The sequence below is a fragment of the Sceloporus occidentalis genome, unplaced genomic scaffold, assembly GCF_023333645.1.
Source record: "Sceloporus occidentalis isolate IW3139 unplaced genomic scaffold, rSceOcc1.0.p SCAF_5, whole genome shotgun sequence".
Classification (NCBI taxonomy): Eukaryota; Metazoa; Chordata; class Lepidosauria; order Squamata; family Phrynosomatidae; genus Sceloporus; species Sceloporus occidentalis.
In genome coordinates this window covers 85,301,815-85,321,603 of record NW_028316985.1, presented here as the reverse complement: position 1 = coordinate 85,321,603, position 19,789 = coordinate 85,301,815, and the positions used below count along the sequence as shown (strand labels likewise).

The window sequence follows — 19,789 nt, the reverse complement described above, 5'->3', positions numbered from 1 at the left end:
GGGTCTTCACTACCGGGTCAGGCGCGTTGGAGAGCGAGGCTGGGAGCCAGCCAGCCAGCCATCTCTCCACCTCTTCCCGCCTCGTCTCCCGCCTCTTTCTCCATCTCCAGCACACACAGCCCGCCCTCCTCCTCCTCCTCCTCCTTTCCCTTCCCTCCATCCCTTTACTGTACAACTAGTACACACTCTCACACACACACATTACACACTGAGGCAACCAGCAGCAGCAGCAGCAGCTCAGTTGCTGCAGCTGCAGCCATGGCTGGCGGCGGCGGCGGCGGCTCCCGCAGTTAGAGCTTGGAAAAGGGCCACCCTTCCTGCTTTCCTTCCTTCCTTCCTTCCTTTTTTTCTGCCTCATTCCCTCGTTCCTTTTCAGAGAGGGAAAGGAAGCCGCCGCCTCACGCCCCTCTCAGCCTTCCTCCTCCTCCTCCTCCTCCTCTAAAGGCAACTCCAAGGGCAGACAGAGAGAGAGAGAGAGAGAGAGAGAGAGGGGAGCCCCCCGCCTCGCTCCCCTTTCCCCCCCGGACCCCCTTTTCGGCAATGTCCAAGGGCTTGAAGAAGAAAAGCCACTGGACGAGCCGGGTCCATGAGTGCGCGGTGCTGAGGGGCGCCGAGGGCCAGCTGGGCTTCGAGCTCAAAGGGGGCGCCGAGAACGGGCAGTTTCCCTATCTGGGCGAAGTCAAGCCCGGGCAGGTGCTCTACGAAGCCGCCGGTGGAGGAGGCAACAAGCTGGTGCCCGAGGAGCTGCTCCTGGAGGTGAACGAGACCCCCGTGGCCGGGCTCACCATCCGGGACGTGCTGGCCGTCATCAAGCACTGCAAGGACCCCGTCCGGCTCAAGTGTGTCAAGCAAGGTACCCTCACAGGAGGAGGATTAAGAGGGAGACTACAAAAGGTTGCATCCACATTGGAGCCATAACCCGGTTTGGTAGCGCTTTGACTCTTTGGTTCAAGGCTATGGGATTCTGGGAGTTGGAGTCCGCTCTGGACCCCACAACAAACTCCAACTCCCAGAATCCCATAGCCTTGAGCCAGACAAAGAGTTAAAGCGCTGCCAAACCAGGTTATGACTCCAATGTGGCGAATTTTCATGTGCGTCAGCGGGAAGATGCTGCAGACGCCGCCGCAAAAGAAAGTTCGGGCAGCAGCAAGGCCCAGGCGGGGAGGGAGGGAGGGAAGCGGGGCTCTGGAAGACAGGCCGCCTCCCCTGCTCCCGGGATCTGCACCCTGGTCCCCGCCCTCCTCAGCAAAGAGGGGAAAGCCAGGGCTTCGGAGGAGAGAAAAGGGGCTCCTGTGAGGTGACCAGGCGACCTCCTTTGCTGAGGGAGGGCGAAGGGCCTCTGAGGGAGTGAGGAGAGCTTCTGGGGGAAAGAGGGTTTGGGGAGAGTGCACCTCTGGGGGAGTGTGGAGAGGGTCTCTGAGGGAGTGCAGAGAGCTTTTGCAGAAGTGCAGAGGGCCTCTCAGAGACTCAGAGGGCTTTGGGGAGAAGGCAGGGGGACTTCTGGAAGTGCAGAGGGCTACTGAGGGAATCAGAGGGCTTTGAGGAGAGTGCAGGGGGCCTCTGGGAGAATGTGGTGAGGGCCACTGAGGGAGTGCAGAAAGGTTTTGCAGAAGTGCAGAGGGCCTCTGAGGGAGTGCATCGGACTTTGGGGAGAATGCAGGGCTCCTCTGGGAGAATGTGCAGAGGGCTTCTGAGAGAACCCAATGGCTTCAGAGAAAGTGTAGAGGGCTTTTGTGGGAGTGCAGGGGGCTTCTGAGGGAAGTGCAGGGACTACCTATTCCGACCCTGACCCCCGCGTCTCTCTGCGGGATTGAGGAGGACCCTGGAGCTCCCGAGTCCCATCCCTCCAACTGCAAGCGAGCTCCCTCTCCTGCGTCCTGCAGCCCCATCATCGCTGGGCTAAAAGAGCCCTAGGGAAGGGACTGCGACGCTGCAGGGGCCCTAAAGCCATGCTGCGTGGGATCGGACTGCTTGGAGGACCCCAATATGTCCTGGATCTAGATGGGATTGAATTGTTCCTGGGATCTTTTGAATATATATCGAGAGAGCTGAAGCGCTTGCCCTGTTCCAAGGGAGGCAGGAAGGAGGGGGAAGAAGTGTGGATAAACATTGTGACAGCTCTGAAAGGAAGAGGCGCCTTCCCTGGCGAGGCTGGCGCTGGTGACTAACCCTTCTCCCGGGGAGAAGGAGGAAGGAAGGACCCGCCGCCGCACCGCAGGCCCCTGGGATGGGGATGCTGCTGTTGAGGGGGATTTGGACCAATGGGAGGGCGGGGCCGGGCCGGGGGCGGGGCTTAAGGGGGTTTAATTGAGCTGGGTTTTCCCCTGGATCGACATCGTCACAAGGCGGGGCTGCTCCCCCCCTCCTCCAAGGGTTGCAAAGCCCTTGTCTGACAGCATCCTTACTGGGCCGCTTTAACTGCCTGGCTCAGTGCTAGACAATCCTGGGAATTGTAGTTTATTGTGGCATCAGAGCTCTCAGGCAGGGAAGGCTAAATGTTTCTCAAAACTACAGTTCCCAGAATTCCCCAGCATTGAGCCAGGGCAGCGAAACTGGATTATTTCTGCACTGTGTTTTGGACCACTAGTCTACTTCCTCAGATGCATTAGACTTTAGGGCCCAAACAGACAGTCCAAAATAAAGCTGCTTCAGGTCACTTTGGAGATATGCTGTTTAAATGATGCCTGTGTCCTAAGAGTCTGGAAACCACTCCAAAGCCATTCTCTGTCCTAAGGACTTATGCTGCCAACTTCTTTCTTTCAGTTAGTCTCAAAGGTGCCGCAAGATCTCTCTACCTACTGATTCTACAGACCATGATGGTTATATATCTTTGCATTCAGTTGTAAGGAAAGAGAGTAACAACAGGGTGTTTGCTACTCATCAGGAGAAAAAAACCCTTTTAAAGTGTTCCACATTTGGAGTCTGAAGCCAAAAGCTAATTGTAGGGAATGTGGCTGTGTTCTGCTTCAGTTCTGGAACTTGACTGCTTTGTTTTAGAAGCAACATCTATGTTAATAAATGTTCAGCTGCATGTGTTGCTTTCAGAGGATGCATTGCTAGTCAGTAAGATAAGGAAAGTAGCCTTGCCTTTCCCATTCCCAAAGAGACTTACTCCAGAGAACATGGATGTCAAAGCAGCATTCCTGTAGGGAATGAGGTGGAAGGCTCATTAATTACAGCTAATCAATATCTGTCAAATATATATAATTAGAAAAGTGGCCCCAGGACTTTGAAACCTAAACTGGAAGGTGTGGAGGAAACTTAACAATAAAAAATGATTTAGCAAAAAGCATGCATAGACAATGAGAACCTATAAAGACAGAATGAAGGGTTCACAATAGTGGCTTCATCTATTCTATGGGACTGGGATTTTAAATTCTCCTGAGAGATCCCTATGGCTCTGAGGCTGCAGTCCAGACTGTGCACATTTACTGGGGAGTAAGTCCCATTAGATTTGAAAGGGTTTACTTCTGTGCATTTGTGTTGAGGCGTACACTATTAAAGAACCGATTTTAAGTTTTGGTATGATAGTTAAAGTGGTCCGTAGGTCAGATAATGCTCAGGTTTATTGCAGGACAAATAATGCTAGTTTGTAGGGCCCTGAGATGTAAGAACTACAGTAATATTTGTGTTGTGTGCATACTACTGACTTTGAATGATAAACGTAGCAGTGGAAAAGCATAGCTTTTCTTATATCAGTTTCCACTAGAAAACTGTAATATCCTCTCTGGTCAATTGCTTGTAATGATTTCTAGGTTTTGCATGCCTCAGATTATGGATCTGATCCAAAGTTTGAATCAAGAGTTTGAACTTTCTGTGTCTTATGTCTCGACTTTTGCACTGCAGCCAGGCATGTAGATCAGAGCTCTGTATTTTTCTTTTAAAGTATAGGGGCACAAGTAATTCATGTAACAATCAGGGGAAAGAAAGTTGGAAAAGGTTGCTCTTGTAAAGCCAAAATCATAGAAGCTGGGTTCAGCTATGTATATACTGAAGTCTTGCACAAGCTTACTGGTTTAGTAGCATTTCAATATGTGACTCTATCCAGTATCAATGATGATTCCTTATGATTAGTTTTTAACTTTTTAGATTGCAGTAACAAAACAGTTTTCATGGAAGATTATTGTTTGAATAAAGATAGTATTTCTTTTTGTATGCACGTAAAAATGAAGCAGTATTTGAAATAAGTTGTTTTAATGCATTTTTCAAATTGTGTGTGATCATATGGCAATTTTGTGATTATGTTGCAACATATGCCTCTAATTAGATTTTTTTCCCTCACAGTAACTTGTACTGTTGTTCCCTGCCATCATCTGGCAGTTCCTTCAAAGCGTCTATATCACATGACTCAGCTTCCTAATAGAAATAGCATTTCCAGTTGATATGTGCTTCATCCTGCATCATCCTCTCTCTCATCACTAAACTCTGTCTGGTTTGGAGTTAGCTATTCAAGTTAACATATTCCTATTTGTTACCCTTGCAAAAATATGTAGGATCAGGGACTTGTATAGGTTGCAGATCCTATAAAGCAGACAGACTGGGCCTTGAAGAGGACACTTTCATTTAGAATCTATACATATCCTTATTTGAAATAGCTAAGTATTAAATTTACTCAGTGGTGCTGTCTTCTTTCTCATCCCCCATAGATACCCAAGAGGGATGATCAATAAATATTATCTGGGTTTTTTTATAACTTTGTTCTCTGTCTGTTTATAAGACTGCTTGGACCAAGGTTAATGAAGTCATTACCATAATTTCTGCATATATTTATCAGTGATCTCACTATAAATTCTTTCACTGCAGACAGTTAATTAAAACATCATGACCTTGGATGGGCCACGTGACTGTTTTGGCTTCCCTCTCTCAGAATTAAGTGCTGTCAGAGTCAAATCACAGCATAAAATATGTAGGTAGAACATTTCTACTACTAATGTGGTTGTTAAAGGTCTGTGAGCATATATTTTTCTTGAACATTCATACAAAACAGTTGACAGGTTCATTATTGAAATGAAATTACTAAGTTGTTTCAGGTCTGTCTCACCGTAACTTGTTGAACTCTTTCAGCATTATCGAAAACCAGAGTAGTATTTCTTGAATTATTTAAGATGCTACTTCTATGGGTCCAAATTTTCAAATAGTTAAAAACAAGTTTGTCCATTTATAAGACTTAAAACTCTTATAATCATTTTCCCCGGAGAGGCCATTGCTTAGTGATAGAGCCTATGTGTTGTGTGCTGATGCTCATGTCACATCTCCACTGTGAGGGGTAAAAAATTCTGCCTGAAACCCTGATGGGTTGCTGGCAATGACTAAAGTTGGCACCTCATATCCATGTATTTTGCATCCCTGGATTCACACAACCATGACTTAATTTTTTAAAAAGGCAAAAAGCCAAGCTTGATATTGCCATTTTATATAAGGGATATCATTTTATTATGGCATTGTATATAATGGGACTGGAGCATCAACAGATTTCGGTATCTATGGAACCAAACCCTAGCAGATGCCAAAAACCTGTTGTATTGACAATAAAATGCTCAATGGACTAGTAATCTAACTCTTGGCCCGAACAGACAGGCCAAAATAAAACTGCTTCGGGTCACTTTGGAGGTATTCTGTTTAAATGTCACACACATCTGAAGAGGTCAGAAGTTGCGCCAAAGCTATGTTCCAGTCCTTAGGACTGAAGTGTGGCTTTGGTGTGGCTTCCAGCCTCTTAGGACACATGCATCATTTAAACAGCATACCTTCAAAGTGACCCAAAGCAGCTTTATTTTGGCCTGTCTGTTCGGGCCCTCTGTTTCCTATGTTCCTTTGTGGAGAGGTGGGATTGTCTCTAAGATACTACAGAAGAGCTTAATCTGTAGATGCAGAGCTATTAAATGTTACCCATTATGATGCTACAATTCTGAGCAACCTTATGTGGAAATAAACTGTATACTAAATTTCAATAATGCCTGCTTCCAAGTGAGTGAGCTTCACATTTCCTCCCAAGCAAGCAAGCAAACAAGTAGTCTTAATCAGCAGTGTGTTAACTAAGCCAAATTGCCTGAGTTACATGACATTTTCTTAGCAGGCATCTTGGCATGATGATCTTTGGCTGTTCTGAAGAGAAGTTGGTTGGACTTGACCTTTTGGGCCTCCTTAGCCAGAAACAAGCAGACAAAATCTTAGTAGCTATCTGCATGCAATTTTAGTGAACTGTTTTTCCTCTCATGCTTGTGTGGAAGTTAATAATTGTTGGTTAATTTTATGAATTTGAATTTCTTTTGTTGTGGTGGTGCATAGTATAATATGAACTGGCACAGCTATGCTGCATCCTTGCGAGGCAAGTCATTTCTACAAAGCACCTTAATGATTGGTGTCATATTTTAACAAGTTATGATTGCATATCAAATGTAGAGGTCTGCATTGACATGGATAGCTGGTCCAGATGCATGTCATATGGCATGTAAATTGTTCCCAGATGGCAGTAAGAATTGTAAACTATGGTCAAATGCATAATTAGTAGTGATAGTTAGGGGTATTAATCTTAATGTTACCTTGTTTTACATATAAAAAGTGATATTTCAATGATTTCCACTAGATAGGTGAAATTTTGAGGGTTTTTTTTTTGCACATTTTTCATATTTTTGAATTTCAGCAAAATTTTTGTTTGTGCAAAACCATTCTTGTTTGTGCAAAAACATTTTTGTGAAGAAAACATGGTTTGAAATGCCTTTTTTTTTTCTCAAACTTTTCTTCATAAATCCTTTAAAAAACAAGAGGAAAGTGCCATTCTTCTCATGCTCACTCAAGGATGAAAACCCCCACAGTGATGTGAAATTCTTTTTGATGGGATGTCTAAATCTGTCAATGTCTTAATGTGATGGGACACCCTTCCTTGTCAAGGCTGAGAACATGGGTATATATTCTTAACTTCCCTAGCCGTGCAGCACATCACCTTGTATGCAGGAGGTGCCAGGTTCATTCTTCAGTTAGGGCTGAGAATGATGCCCTCATAAAACCTTGCACGTCAGCATAGGTGACACTGAGCTAGATGGACCAACTATTTGATTCAGTATCTGATAGCTTCCTATATTCTAGCAGAAGCTATAGATATTTTTCAGTGTGGAGGTCAGGAGATGGTATTAGAGTGCAAAATATTTAACACTGGAGTCATTTTCCAGTCCAAATAAATAAATAAAAATGATTTTTGCCTCCAATTTTAAAACTGGGTTTGGGGTGTCTATGTGGTCAAGGGCTACACAGGACAATCAAATTCTGCATTTGGTTTGCAAGCCGCATTATTCCAATCCCTGATTTAATTTGTAACTAAACAGTGTGCAAGCTGCCTGTAGTTCTTCTTATGGGATGGGATCCCTGTGCCTGTGCTGCTAGAGATTGCATGTTGTTTGTTTAGGTAGTGATTCAACACATCTTTTAAAATCACAGCTATGGAAGTTTGGACTGAATCTGCACTGCAGCAATAATGCAGTTTGACACTGCTTTAGTTACAGTGTCTGACAAAGAAGGTTAAATTTCTCACAAAACTGCATATCTCAAAATTCAGTAACAACAACATGCAAAACACATATGCAAATCTAGCACAGTATAAGTCCTGAAGTGTGAAGATTCTCATCAAACTAGGATTCTCTTCATCAGTGTTCGGTAACACTAGACAAAACCCTTTTCTGACCATTTCCCAAATATTATTAAATATTCTTTCTGTATGTACTTTGTGTATTGTCTAAAATAAATAAATAGATAGATTAGATAGATAGATAGATAGATAGATAGATAGATAGATAGATAGAATTATCTGGAAACTGGAACAGACTAACAAAGTATTTTTATATATTATGGCCATTTTAAATGGTACAGCTGCTAGGGGCCTTAATTAAGCTAATACTTTTCTGTGACTTACTTTTTCATTCAACAACAATATAAGAAACTTGATTAATGTGATATGCAATTTTTAAAACAAAAAATGGAGACAGCTTCTCAGAATTCTAGACCAAGGGCAGGGTTTTTTCTGATTCTACCTGGAGATGTCCTGGGACCTTATACGTGCAAAGCATGAGCTCACCTGCTGAGCTGTGGGTTTGTTTTTCTTTTTCTTAGTTGCAAATTAATTTCCTTCTATAGAACTAACATATGTATTTTTCTCTGCTGATAATTTTTACAATGCGCCTGCGCCAAGCGTGGGCTTACCATCCACTGTTTGAGCTTCTGCAGATGGCAAGCCCCAGCTTTCTGAATGGGTAGGTGCACACACTACAATGTGAGCAGGAGTGCATGCCCACTGAGAAGAATGGTACTTGGGGGATCTGCAGTGGATTCACCCCGCAGATAGCAAGGGTGCACCATATAATGTTTGTATCTTCTTTTTTAAAACCTTGACCAGAATGCCCATCCAATTAGTGATTGTAATAGGTAGTGCAGTTTCTTTACATGAATGAGAATTCCTGTTTCCTAAATATGCAGTTCACCGAGCAGCTAGTAAATGTTTTATTTGCACATCCTTACTGAATTTTGTAGACCTCTCTCTGATCTTGCACTGAAGGGAGAAGCAATGCTTACTAGAGGCTATTTAGCTGTTCCTAAAACTGTAAATAGGGCTGGACAGTTTCTCCTCAGAGGCTGATAGTGAGAAACTGAAAATCCACCATTCAGTCTTTGGAAAAGTTACTTTTTGAACTGCAACTTCAAAAAATACCGAAGTCGTCACGGAAGCAATATTCCAAAAAAGTTAACTTTCAAACACTGAAATAATTCAGTTTTTATGGGGATTATCACATTGAGGCTTGCCATCTCTGAAAGGTCACTTAATCATCCGTAAAGCATGAGGGTCATGGGGCATCCCATCATTAAAGCATTCGCTGAGTAACTATTTCTCTGCATAATGGGAACTTCTGTTATGCAGAGAAATGGCTGCTTCGCGAACGCTTTAATGGTGGGATGCCTCCATGACGATTTAATCACGGTGGAAAAGCGCGACAGGCAATCACACCCTCATACTTTACAGATGATTTAGTGACCTATCAGAGATGGTAAGCCTCCGTGTGATAACCCCATAGACTCTACATAGCTTTTATTATAAGGATTCAGTACTATAGTTCACTAGGATGAAATAGTTTTGTATTTTAGGTCTCTGGCATTTTGGTAGAAGTATATTTGTTTGAAGGTGTTTAGTTGTTCCATCCCCCTTTCATGTACTATTTTTAAGCTATTCAGACAGTTTGCATTGATGGAAAATAGGCATATAGAGGTGATATTCAATGACAGTAATTATGGATTTATGCATACACAAGGTTAGACATAATTAAATCAAATAGCCCTAAGAGTAAATGAGGAAGAGCTGAATCCTTGATTTTCTCATTCCAGTATAAGATAAAAGGCTCAGTTTTTCTATGAACTAGTTATTCCCTTGCCACCCTACTCTCACTCTTACTATAATAGTTATTTTTCATAAAGGTATACAGTAGAGTGCTGTTTAGATTTCAAGTTGTCATTGACCACTTTCAGAGGCCACATGTTTATCAAGCTATACAGATACATACATACATACATACATACATACTTACTATGGACCTGATACCTTGGAGGAAGCAGATATGTCTAATCTTTGAAGCTAAGCAGGGTTAGCTTTGGTCAGTATTTGAATGGGGGAATTGCCAAAGAATACATTGTACTGTAGGATATATTTCAGAGGAAGTCAAAGGCAAACCACCTGAGTATGCTTTTAGAATGTGTATTTTGAATGTCATTTATGTTGGGGATTGTAGATTTTTATGATTTCTGTACTATGTAATTGTAATTTTGCTGTTTTTGGAATGCACCTCAATTTGAATGGGAGAGGTGGGCTAATAATAATAATAATAATAATAATAATAATAATTCCTTGTCTAAGACAACTCTATGAAATAGGTTGGCGAGTGACTTTACAGGACATACACAATTATTTTTATTATTATTAAACTTTATTTCCAAAGCGCTGTAATTATACACAGCGCTGTACAGAGTCGGGAAAAAAAACCAACCACATGTAAAGCAAATATCTAATCATGCATTATAATCCCACATTATATCTCTCTTGCCCTGACCCAAAACCAAACCATACAAAACAAATTTGAAAATGCTTTCAAAAGATATTCAGTTCATGCTCTGGCAAATTTCCATGAAAAAGAAACATGCCTGCCCACTCAGCATACTTCTTTCTGTTCCCTGTTACAGATTTGTCACTGAGTAAGTGTTCTCAATGTAGCTAGTAAAGTGAATAAACTACATTTAAACACAAAGTTACAGCCCATTCATTTTAGCATGTTCAGTGTGGCAAGTGTTAGAATCCTGTCTGGTGTTAATTCATTTTGCAGATGAATCTTTTAACTACTGGTGGTTCTCAATATGCCTCTGGGGAACAATGGATCTTTAAAATGATTTATGCTTGAGTGACTGTTGTGAAAACATAATATGCAGCAGGACATAGGAGGAAATGTAAAAATAGGTAATGTGGGGTGCAGGCTATGAGGACTGATGCACAGGCAACTTTCAGACGAGGGTCATAAATTGTGCTATGGAGTCTGTACCATGGAACACAAAATAACACAAGAAGGTAGCTGTTGGTCTGGCAATCTCAACCAAAATAGGGAGGACTTTCATAGTCTTTCCTGTCCTATCTGGTTGAGTACAGTCAAGACCTAGACAAATACTTTATTATCAAGAAGATTTGTCAGATGCATCCAGAGCCAAATGTTCCTGGTTCTAATTTGGTGATTCCTCAAAGTGGGAAACTTGTCACACTTGTATCTTGATCAGGACTGGGAAATTGTGCTTTTTTGGACTATATCTTCCAGAATCTTCTGGGTAGTTTGGCCTCCCACGCTTTGAGTTGTAAAGAAAAGTATATTTCAAAGCTCTGCTGTTGATATATCTTCCCTACATATTACAGAGAATTCAGTCAGTTAAGAACAATTAATTAACAATAGGGGATATTGATTGTACTTTGACACAAATAATGCATCATGCGATACCACAATTTGTGTCTTCTTGTTCAGATAATAAATATGGAGTTTATGGGGATATATTGTGTGATGTAATCATAATATATGTTTAGTGCCAATCCAAGAGATTTTGCTTTCTGAGCCAGGACTGCAAACAGGCAGCCCCCCCCCCCCCCATCTCTTTAGACTAAGGAAGTGAGAGTTCTTCACCATTTGTTGTCTGTTTGGAGATCCCTCTCATTATTGGGTTACCTGGGCTCACATGTTGTGATCAACAGTACAGCCCAAAAAGACAGATTTAGGATCAAAGTGCCACCTAAACAGTCTGTGAGTATTGGACTGTCAGAATATATTAATATTGAAGAATGACTAGGCAGCCTGGTAATCTTTTACATTGTTTTATTGATGGGGGACACATACACAGAGACAAAGACACACATTACCGCCGCTTGGACAGCAACACAGACTTCTCACTGTCTAGGTATACCGTATATACTCGACTAGTCGACTTCATGTATAAGTTGAGGGCAAGTTTTCGGGCCAAAATTATGGATTTTGCTATGACCCGTGGATAAGTCGAGGGGAAAACTTAGGGGCACATAGCAAAGGATCTAAAGGATGAAGCAAAGCAAAACAATGTGAAAGAACTTATAAAATTCCAGCAGACATAGCTCTTTGTGCTTACTCTTAAGGCTGGATGGATGAGAGAATAGAGAGGGTTGGTGCTTCACATATTATAATCTTGCTTTTCACCAGGAGCTGGTTTCTTCTTTTAAATAAGAATTAAGATACAGTACTTACATTCACTCATGGATAAGTCGACTCAAGTTTTTTGGGTCAATTTTTCGACCTAAATTTCTAGGCTTATACATGAGTATATACAATATATCTTATATATTGTGACTTTACATTTACACTTCATTATTTATTTATTTTTATTTCATTTTATTTCAATAGCGCCTTTGTCCAACAAAGGGAGAATATACATGTAATGTTCGTGTAATGCACACTCATCTTTCAGGATATTAGGATTTTCTTTAGATTCTTTGTTATTCATCTTAGCAAATGTTAATTAAGAGACAGCTGTATGATTTAACACTTGTAAGGAATTGAACTTTAATCTCCTGAGTGGAACAAATACTCAGGCATCTGTATCATTACAGACATTTGTGGAAAACAAGGTACATGGTGTCCAAAGACAGTAAATGCTACTAACATCTCTATTTCTTGGAATTAAACACACACAAGGATAGTAAATGAAATAATGTACTCTCTGTGATGTTCAGAACAAACTTTCTCAGGTACCCATCTCACTGACTGGTCCTTGCTTTAAATCAGGGCAGGAATTAAGCAGATCTCTAGATGATTTTTGCAGTGCAATTCCCAGCATTCTTCACCTTTGGCTATATTGGCTAGGGCTGCTAGGAATTACAGTTCATCAACATCTGGCACAATTCCCAGCCACTCCTTAAATACTGAAAAAGAGAAAATAAAGAAGCACAGTGGCCTAACTAGAGTAGATCTACTAAATTAATGAGATTTGTATAGATGTTGATTTAACATGCATCAATTATTTCAGTAGGGCAAGTCTAGCCGAGACTGGTATTCGGATTAAGGCCTGTATGCTCTTTCTTCAAGTCTATATAATCCAACTTTTAAAAGTACAGTGGGCCCTTCTCATCTTTGGGGGTTGAGCTTGCTCCCCCCCCCCCCGCACATGACAAATATGGATGGTTGTGCCTCATGTCATTCTATGGCAGCAGCATGCATATGGACACATCAGTGTCCACCACTGAATAATATGAGGTGTGGTGATCTGCAGATGATCAGATCCATGGATCACTAGCTCATCAATACAAAGAGTCCACTGTATATATGAATATTTTGGTTAAAGATGAGGAGAGGAAAGACTACAATTTGTGAATCAGCATTTGTTGAAATACTTAGTAGTGTCTGCTGGTTGGTGACATTATTGCCAAGAATGTACACTAGATGGATCTTCATCTGGTCCAACAAGGGGCTTCTTAGGCAGTAGTGCATACTCAGCATCACTCAAACAAAACCAAACAAAACCCTTAAAAAAAAAGAAAGCATAACATGCCAGATATTATGGCCACTTGGTGAGAGCTGTGCTGTAAAAATAATGGAACTATAATGTGAGAGATAGAGAGGGAGGAGCTGTTGTCCACATGAATATAGTAGTTACATAAAAATGTGTTTACAACAATAACATTTTAGAAGGCCATGACCAACATATGATTTGATATTGCAAAGCAGGACTAAACAGGACTATTATTTCCTTTTGCTTTATTAAAGCAATTTTCCTTGTAAAAATAGGATACAAATTCTTCATAAAATGGTATGGTTTCTGGAAACTAATAATAGTTCCTAGCAGATAAAAGCTGAAATTTGATATTACTGGTATGTCAGCTAAATCATACATGACTGTCTTTAGCTTTATAATCTTTTAGACATTTCTTCTCAAGAAATTAGTAATATTGTGTATATGCTGGGAAATTAAGCTCACATTCTGCAAATACAGATGTGTATCTCTGTGGATTGAAGCAGTTATTCCCATGCTCTCCACATTCTTTCCCATCTGATGCTTGGCTTCCTCTCTGCTGGAATGCTGGCCTCTCTGTTAGGTGCATTTTATGCCATACATTTTGATTTCTTATGTACAAAGAATGTACAGTCTGCAGTAAATCAGATTGTCTTAGCTACACATGAATCAGATTTCAACTTAATGGGTAACTTGGACACAAGAATATGGAGGTATACTTTTTATCCTCCATTTGAGAGGGAAAAGAGTAACAATATTCACATTCTGAGCAAAGTAGTAGTGCATTGCTGTGGCCTTAATGCAGACAAATTTTATTATTATTTTTTAAGAGAGGCTCTAACACACATACACACAGGCTCCCACATAACTGAGTGCCTCAATAGCACAGGTTTTCTGGTGGCATGAAAGTCCCGGCATGCCAGGATGTGTGATCCTGTGGTCAGGATGACTAAACTGAGATTGTTGTACTTTGGCTTAATTATGAGAAGCCATGAAAGAAAAGACAATAATGTCAAGAAAGATAGTAGAGAGAGAAGGTGATCACATGCCAGATGGTTAGACTCAACCAGGAATGTCAAGGGCCTGAGCCTGCAGGACTTGAGCAGAGCAGATGAGGACAAGGGATCTTGGAGACGTCTTATCCACAGGGTTACCATGAGACAAGATTGACTCAAGGGCAGCAAACAACAACAACCCTGTGTATACTCATATGTACATGTATAGGAATTTCTTTCATATATTCAACAGAAAATGTGGACAGTGAGGCATGGCTAGTAGGATGCACTGACATCATGGGCATGATTAACTTGTTCAGTCTGCTTCTCCCTCCTTTTCCTATTCCGGAAGTGCTTGGTAGTTAGTTCCTGAAACATCCACTGAGCAAGAAAGAGATGTTAGGTGTATCAGTTGAGAATCACAGTCTGATTCTCCCCAAAATCTCACTTTGAGCTCCCATCCCATTAAGTTCCTGAAATATAAAGGTAAAAGATTGTCTAATTGTTTCCGACTGTAGGGAGCAGTGCTCATCATGCTTATTAAGCCAAGGGAGCCAGCCTTGTCAAAGACAACTACATGGTCATGTGGCTAGCATGACTGCACAGAACGCTGGTAACTTCCCACCAAAGTGGTACTACTTATCCTTTTTCATGCTTTCAAACTGCTAGGTTGGTAGAAGCTGGGACTGGTGACAGGAGCTCACCCCATCATGCAGTGCTTGGGTCTCAAATGCCCAATCTTCTAACCTTGTGATTGTCACAGTCAGCATCTTCACATCTGATCCATCACATCCCTCAAATGTACACTGCCTTATTTGCAGTGGTACAATTCACCATTGAGGCAGGGAAGGACAATGTGATGCAGGTAAGGTATCTCTGCCTTCCTCCTGTAGCCCTAACTCCAGGTTGCCTTGGCAAATCTTAGAGGCATGCATTACTTTTTGTCCCCTGTCATATACAATTTTCTCTAAATAAATCAGGGACTGGGAATGTGTGGCCCATGGGCCACATGTCACCACCAAAACCTTCTTGGTGTTCCCCAGTTCCCTTAACCAGGGATGAAAATGATGTCTGCTGCCATATTCTCCATTTTAAAGCCTGCTGGATTTCTCTCTCTCACATACACACACACACACATACACACACACTCACAATATAAAAAACCAGCCAAAATTGGCCTAATCTCCAGAAGCAAGAGGCCAAAATAGGGTTCTAGTCACTTTGAGGTAGACATATACAATAGTACTTTGCAAACTGATGATATCCAAACATACTATGTTCCTTCTCTTAAGGTCAAGATCAAGCTGCATTGATGCTGAAGATATGAGAAAGGATCTGCTGTTACATTTTAAAAAAAAAATAGGCCAACTGTGGCAACACAGAATTTGAACTAGAGTTATAACAGTGAAGTATGCAGTAGATTCAATATTGTTCTGAGTAAAATATCAAAAAATAATATTTTTTTTAAAAAGCCACCTTAGGTTCCAGCCTGGGAGAAAGGTGGCATATTAAATTAATTAATTAATTAAGCAAGCAAGCAAGCCAATACTGCAGCCACAACATTGTGAGTTTGATCCCAGGGATCCAAGGCTCCTTCCATCCTTTTGTAGGTCAATAAAATGAGTCACCACCTTGTTGGTGGCAATTGGCTTACAGATGGTAGACTGCTTAGAGAGTGCTGCATTCACTGTTATGCAGTATAGAAATGCTGTTGCTATTGCTATAAACTCCTATCCATGCTCCCCAACTGCTACTAGCCACTAGGGAAGGGGAGATGGAAACAAAATTTCTATAGTATTTGGCCAGTGTATGAAACATAACAGTTGTTAGGCCTACATATTTGTTAATCTGCACAGTGTTCATTGTCTCTAATGTTAAAGCCAGACCTATAATTGCTGCATTTGCACCACTGTCCTTTCCCAAGCCTTCAGTGTTGTAGGTGGGGTAGAGTGGGGTGGCGCAGGCAATGGAGAACATGCCAAAATTATGAAAATTAGTTTAGTTTTCACTTTCATCCTCAGGGATATTTAATTCACATTTATTTCCCTTAAGGCTGTGGTGTGCTGAGTTGCATTTTTAAAATGTGTATGTCTATATTTTATTTTATATGTTGGGCCTTTATCATGGATGTAATGTTATCCATTGGGCATGTTTTAGATTCTTTGGATCTTTAATCATTTACTGTAAGGCATATCCCCAGTTAAATACCGGGGATGGGGGGAGGGAATCTCTTCTGCAAAACAGATAGGAGGAACAACCAAAAGTCTACATCCTCCAAAAATTCATTCCAGTGAACATTATATTATCCTTGGTGAACACTTTTATGGTGCTGTTATCAAAGCTAGCGTAGGAAATTGGTCATATTTTAAGCAATATTTTCTTTCTTCTTTTAAAAAAGCTTTCATTTGTCTGCTTCTTTCATTCCAAGATTAAGAACCAGTAATTTCTCTCCTGAAGCCATTTCTGAATTCTTGGTTTGGCATAGAAATAGCAGTGAAAACAACTGTTATCCATTATACATGTAGGCTTTTGAAAAGAGGTCTCCACCCCAACCACAGGAGAATTTTTAAAAACAGAGTTAAAGATATAAAGGAGATAGAAGGCATTCAAAATATTAAAAAGTTTTGCTCTCAAGGGCTTTGTTTAAGGTGTGCTTGTACTCCAACCCCTCCCCAAAACAAAAACAAAAAAATAGATAGCCTCTATATGTTTTGAACTACAACTCCCATAGTCCCTAGCCATTGACCTTTTGGCTGCCTTAATGGAAATTTTAGTTGAAAACATCTGGAGTGAACCAGGTTGCCTACCTTCTAAATCCTATTGTTAGTCATGATTAAAGTAAACCCTTTCTACTAATGGGATTTACCTACATGTTGACTCATCATTCAGCATCTCAGTGGATAGGTCTACTCTAGATGGGACTAAACAGGATGCTGGCCACTATGGAGTGAATCACATGGGGGAGAAAGCATCATGCTCCTGTTTTTTTCTCTTACCATTTCACAATGCGCAGTAGCAATGAAACAGTAATGAGAAATGATCGCACCTAAACCAAAAATGATGCAGTTCCACTTAGAGAAGAATCTCCCTTTTAATGTACATACCTGAAGTGTTATGGTTCCATTTTTGTAGTCTCTGCTCAGGTGCAGAAGAGATATCCTTGCAGTTCTCCCCTCCCCCTCAACTGTCATTGCTGTTATTTTGAATAGCAAGCTGGGAATGAAACCACAATTGCAGAAATGTGCAATTGTGCAATTGTAGTGCTTTGTTAAGTACACATTTGTGGTAATAACATTTAGATTGCACTTTTGAGATGTTATTAACGATTTAAATAGTTAATACAATCTGACGGGAACATGACACTTTGATAACTTGTGGGCAATGCGATCATCTTGACGTCATGTGATCATCTTCTTCGCAATTGAGCAATGGTAATGGGGAAAAAACGGGAGCATGACGCTTTCTCTCTCATGTGATAAACTCCAATGTGGTAAAATGTTGGGATATTTCCTGGGGTTGAACTAAAGCATCTGACTAATTATTTCTCATACTAACAATGATACCTTTATTGGGCCAACCACAATGCACAACCACATGTTGCAAGCTTTCGGAGTCACACTGGCTTCTTCATCAGGCAAACAGGAGAGAAAAAATGGAAGCTGTTAGTCACAGGCCTGCATTTTCTGTTTCTGGTCTTAGTTCAGGTGGTAGGGAGGGCTATCTGCAGGCTGGCACCTTCCCCTTTGGCCACATGGTCACTGGTAGATTTTCAAAGTCAAGAAAATTTAGTCCCCATTTTGCAAGTCAAGGAAGACATTTCTCATACTATTTAAGAGCAGGTGTGCCTGAAAATGTAACTGCCAGCTGCTACATTCAGACCTCCTATTAAATTATATTTTTAATCAAAGTTTTTCTAATGACCTTATATATCCATACTTCAAAGGTTTTCTGAAAAGCTTGATTGATGGAAGAGTTTCTTATAAATCTGCCAAGTATTTACCTGAACAATATGTAGATGAATCATAAGTTCATTAATTCTAACATATGGCTTAATACAACAGAAAGGCAGCTTGGAACCAAATAAAATATCTTACTAGAAGTGTATTATTTCTGCCATAACACTGTATAGTCGTTCATTCATTCCTGTGTACATTCTTTGGATAACATGTAAAACAAATAATGATTCCCATGCAGCTTTTCAAGATCAAATATGTCAACCTGGACACTTCTCTCCTACCTCTGAATTTTGATTGCTTTCTTCTTCAGGCTTTAAGTGCACTAGATTAAATCCACTGAGAAGTTTCACATGGACTGTACAAGAACAATGAACACAATAGCAGTGTCAGAAAATTGGCATATGGAGTTCTCTAGGCTTTGTATCCCACAGTGGATCTGCAAGAACCTTCTGTGATAAATAATATATTAACTATTGTTGATACAGTACCTACAAATAAGTAGGTGGACAAAAAGCATGTTTAAAACAGGGACTCTGTGGTATACTGTGCATCTGCTTTTTAGCAGCCTCGCTTACTGAGCTGGCTGAGTTGATCTTGGTGGTGATGTTGGATTTCCCTTGTGCTGGAGGATCGCCACTTCCATGCTGAGACCATGCTGTCAGGAGTCATGTCATGTTTTTCATGATGACCATGAATCTGTCCCAAGCAATATCTGGTGCCACCCATGTTGCAGGACAGATCTAGACCTTTCCTGTGTGGGATGATGGTGGACTGAGTGTGAAAGAACTTTTCATAGGACTTTTATCACATCAGGAACAAAGATGGGAACATAGTAAAATGCTCCCATCAGTATTACAGTCCATGTACATGATTTGGCAAAGATTATCATACAAAGTCATTTGACGCACAAATATCCCACAATTATCCCGTGAATAAAAAGGAATTATAGTGCTGCATTTTATTCATGGGAAAATCCTGTGAATAAAAAGCAACGCTGTAATTCCTCTTTATTCATAGGATAATTGTGGGATATTTGTGATGTCCCATGACATCGTGTGATGATCTTTGCCAAATTGTGCAATATTGATGGGAGCACTGCACTATGCTCCTGTTTTTGTTCCCATTGTGATAAAGTCCATTGTCTCGTTACCATAGACAGATTCACTGAAATTCAGAGTCTGTACAGGGGTGGGGCATTTAAGATGCCCCATCCCATTAAGCTTGTGGATCTAGATGGATTCCTAATGGTTCTTAGGGAGTTTCCTGTTCCCATGTCAGCTGATCCTATCAAATCCTTAGCTGATCTCTGGAAGAGGGAAAGGAGGTAATCCAATCCTCTGGCTTACTAAGGAGCTGGCAGCAATGACATGGGTGGGACAGGGACTAGTACACTGCTGGTGGACAATTGAAGGGAGACTTACAAAACACAGATGGAAGCCCATTGGAAAGACTAAGCTGTGGCAGTCTAGCAGTGATGACAAATTATACAGGTTGTTGAGTGGACCTGACTCAGGTGGCCCAGGGCCTCTTACATTTTGTCACACAAGAAGAACAAACAGACTGTTCAACAGCACTCTGTGAAGACACTTTGCAGATAAAATTGCTTGGCTCTGCTTTGACTTGGACATTATAGTTGAAACAGGTCCAGTGAATGTAACCTTGGGACCTTCTTGTCCTGTATCACTGAGTACATTTCCATTTGTGCAGCCTGAGGATTTGCATAGGATCTTTGGAGAAGAGAGAGCCACCTCATGTTGAAAGCAGCTACAAGCAGCTGGCCAAGTGGATAAGGGG

At 41.1% G+C, this 19,789-nt stretch overlaps 1 protein-coding gene across 2 annotated transcripts in view; it reads left to right on the top strand.

The window, feature by feature from the left end:
* Positions 1–476: 476 nt before the first annotated feature.
* Positions 477–19,789, top strand: part of MAGI2 (membrane associated guanylate kinase, WW and PDZ domain containing 2) — a 789,679-nt gene continuing 770,366 nt past the window's right edge. For both annotated transcript variants that reach the window (XM_089524612.1, XM_089524611.1), the window contains exon 1: positions 477–853. In XM_089524612.1, the coding sequence (XP_089380738.1) occupies positions 541–853 (313 nt within the window). In that variant the 5' untranslated portion in view covers positions 477–540. The remainder of the gene's footprint in view (positions 854–19,789) is intronic.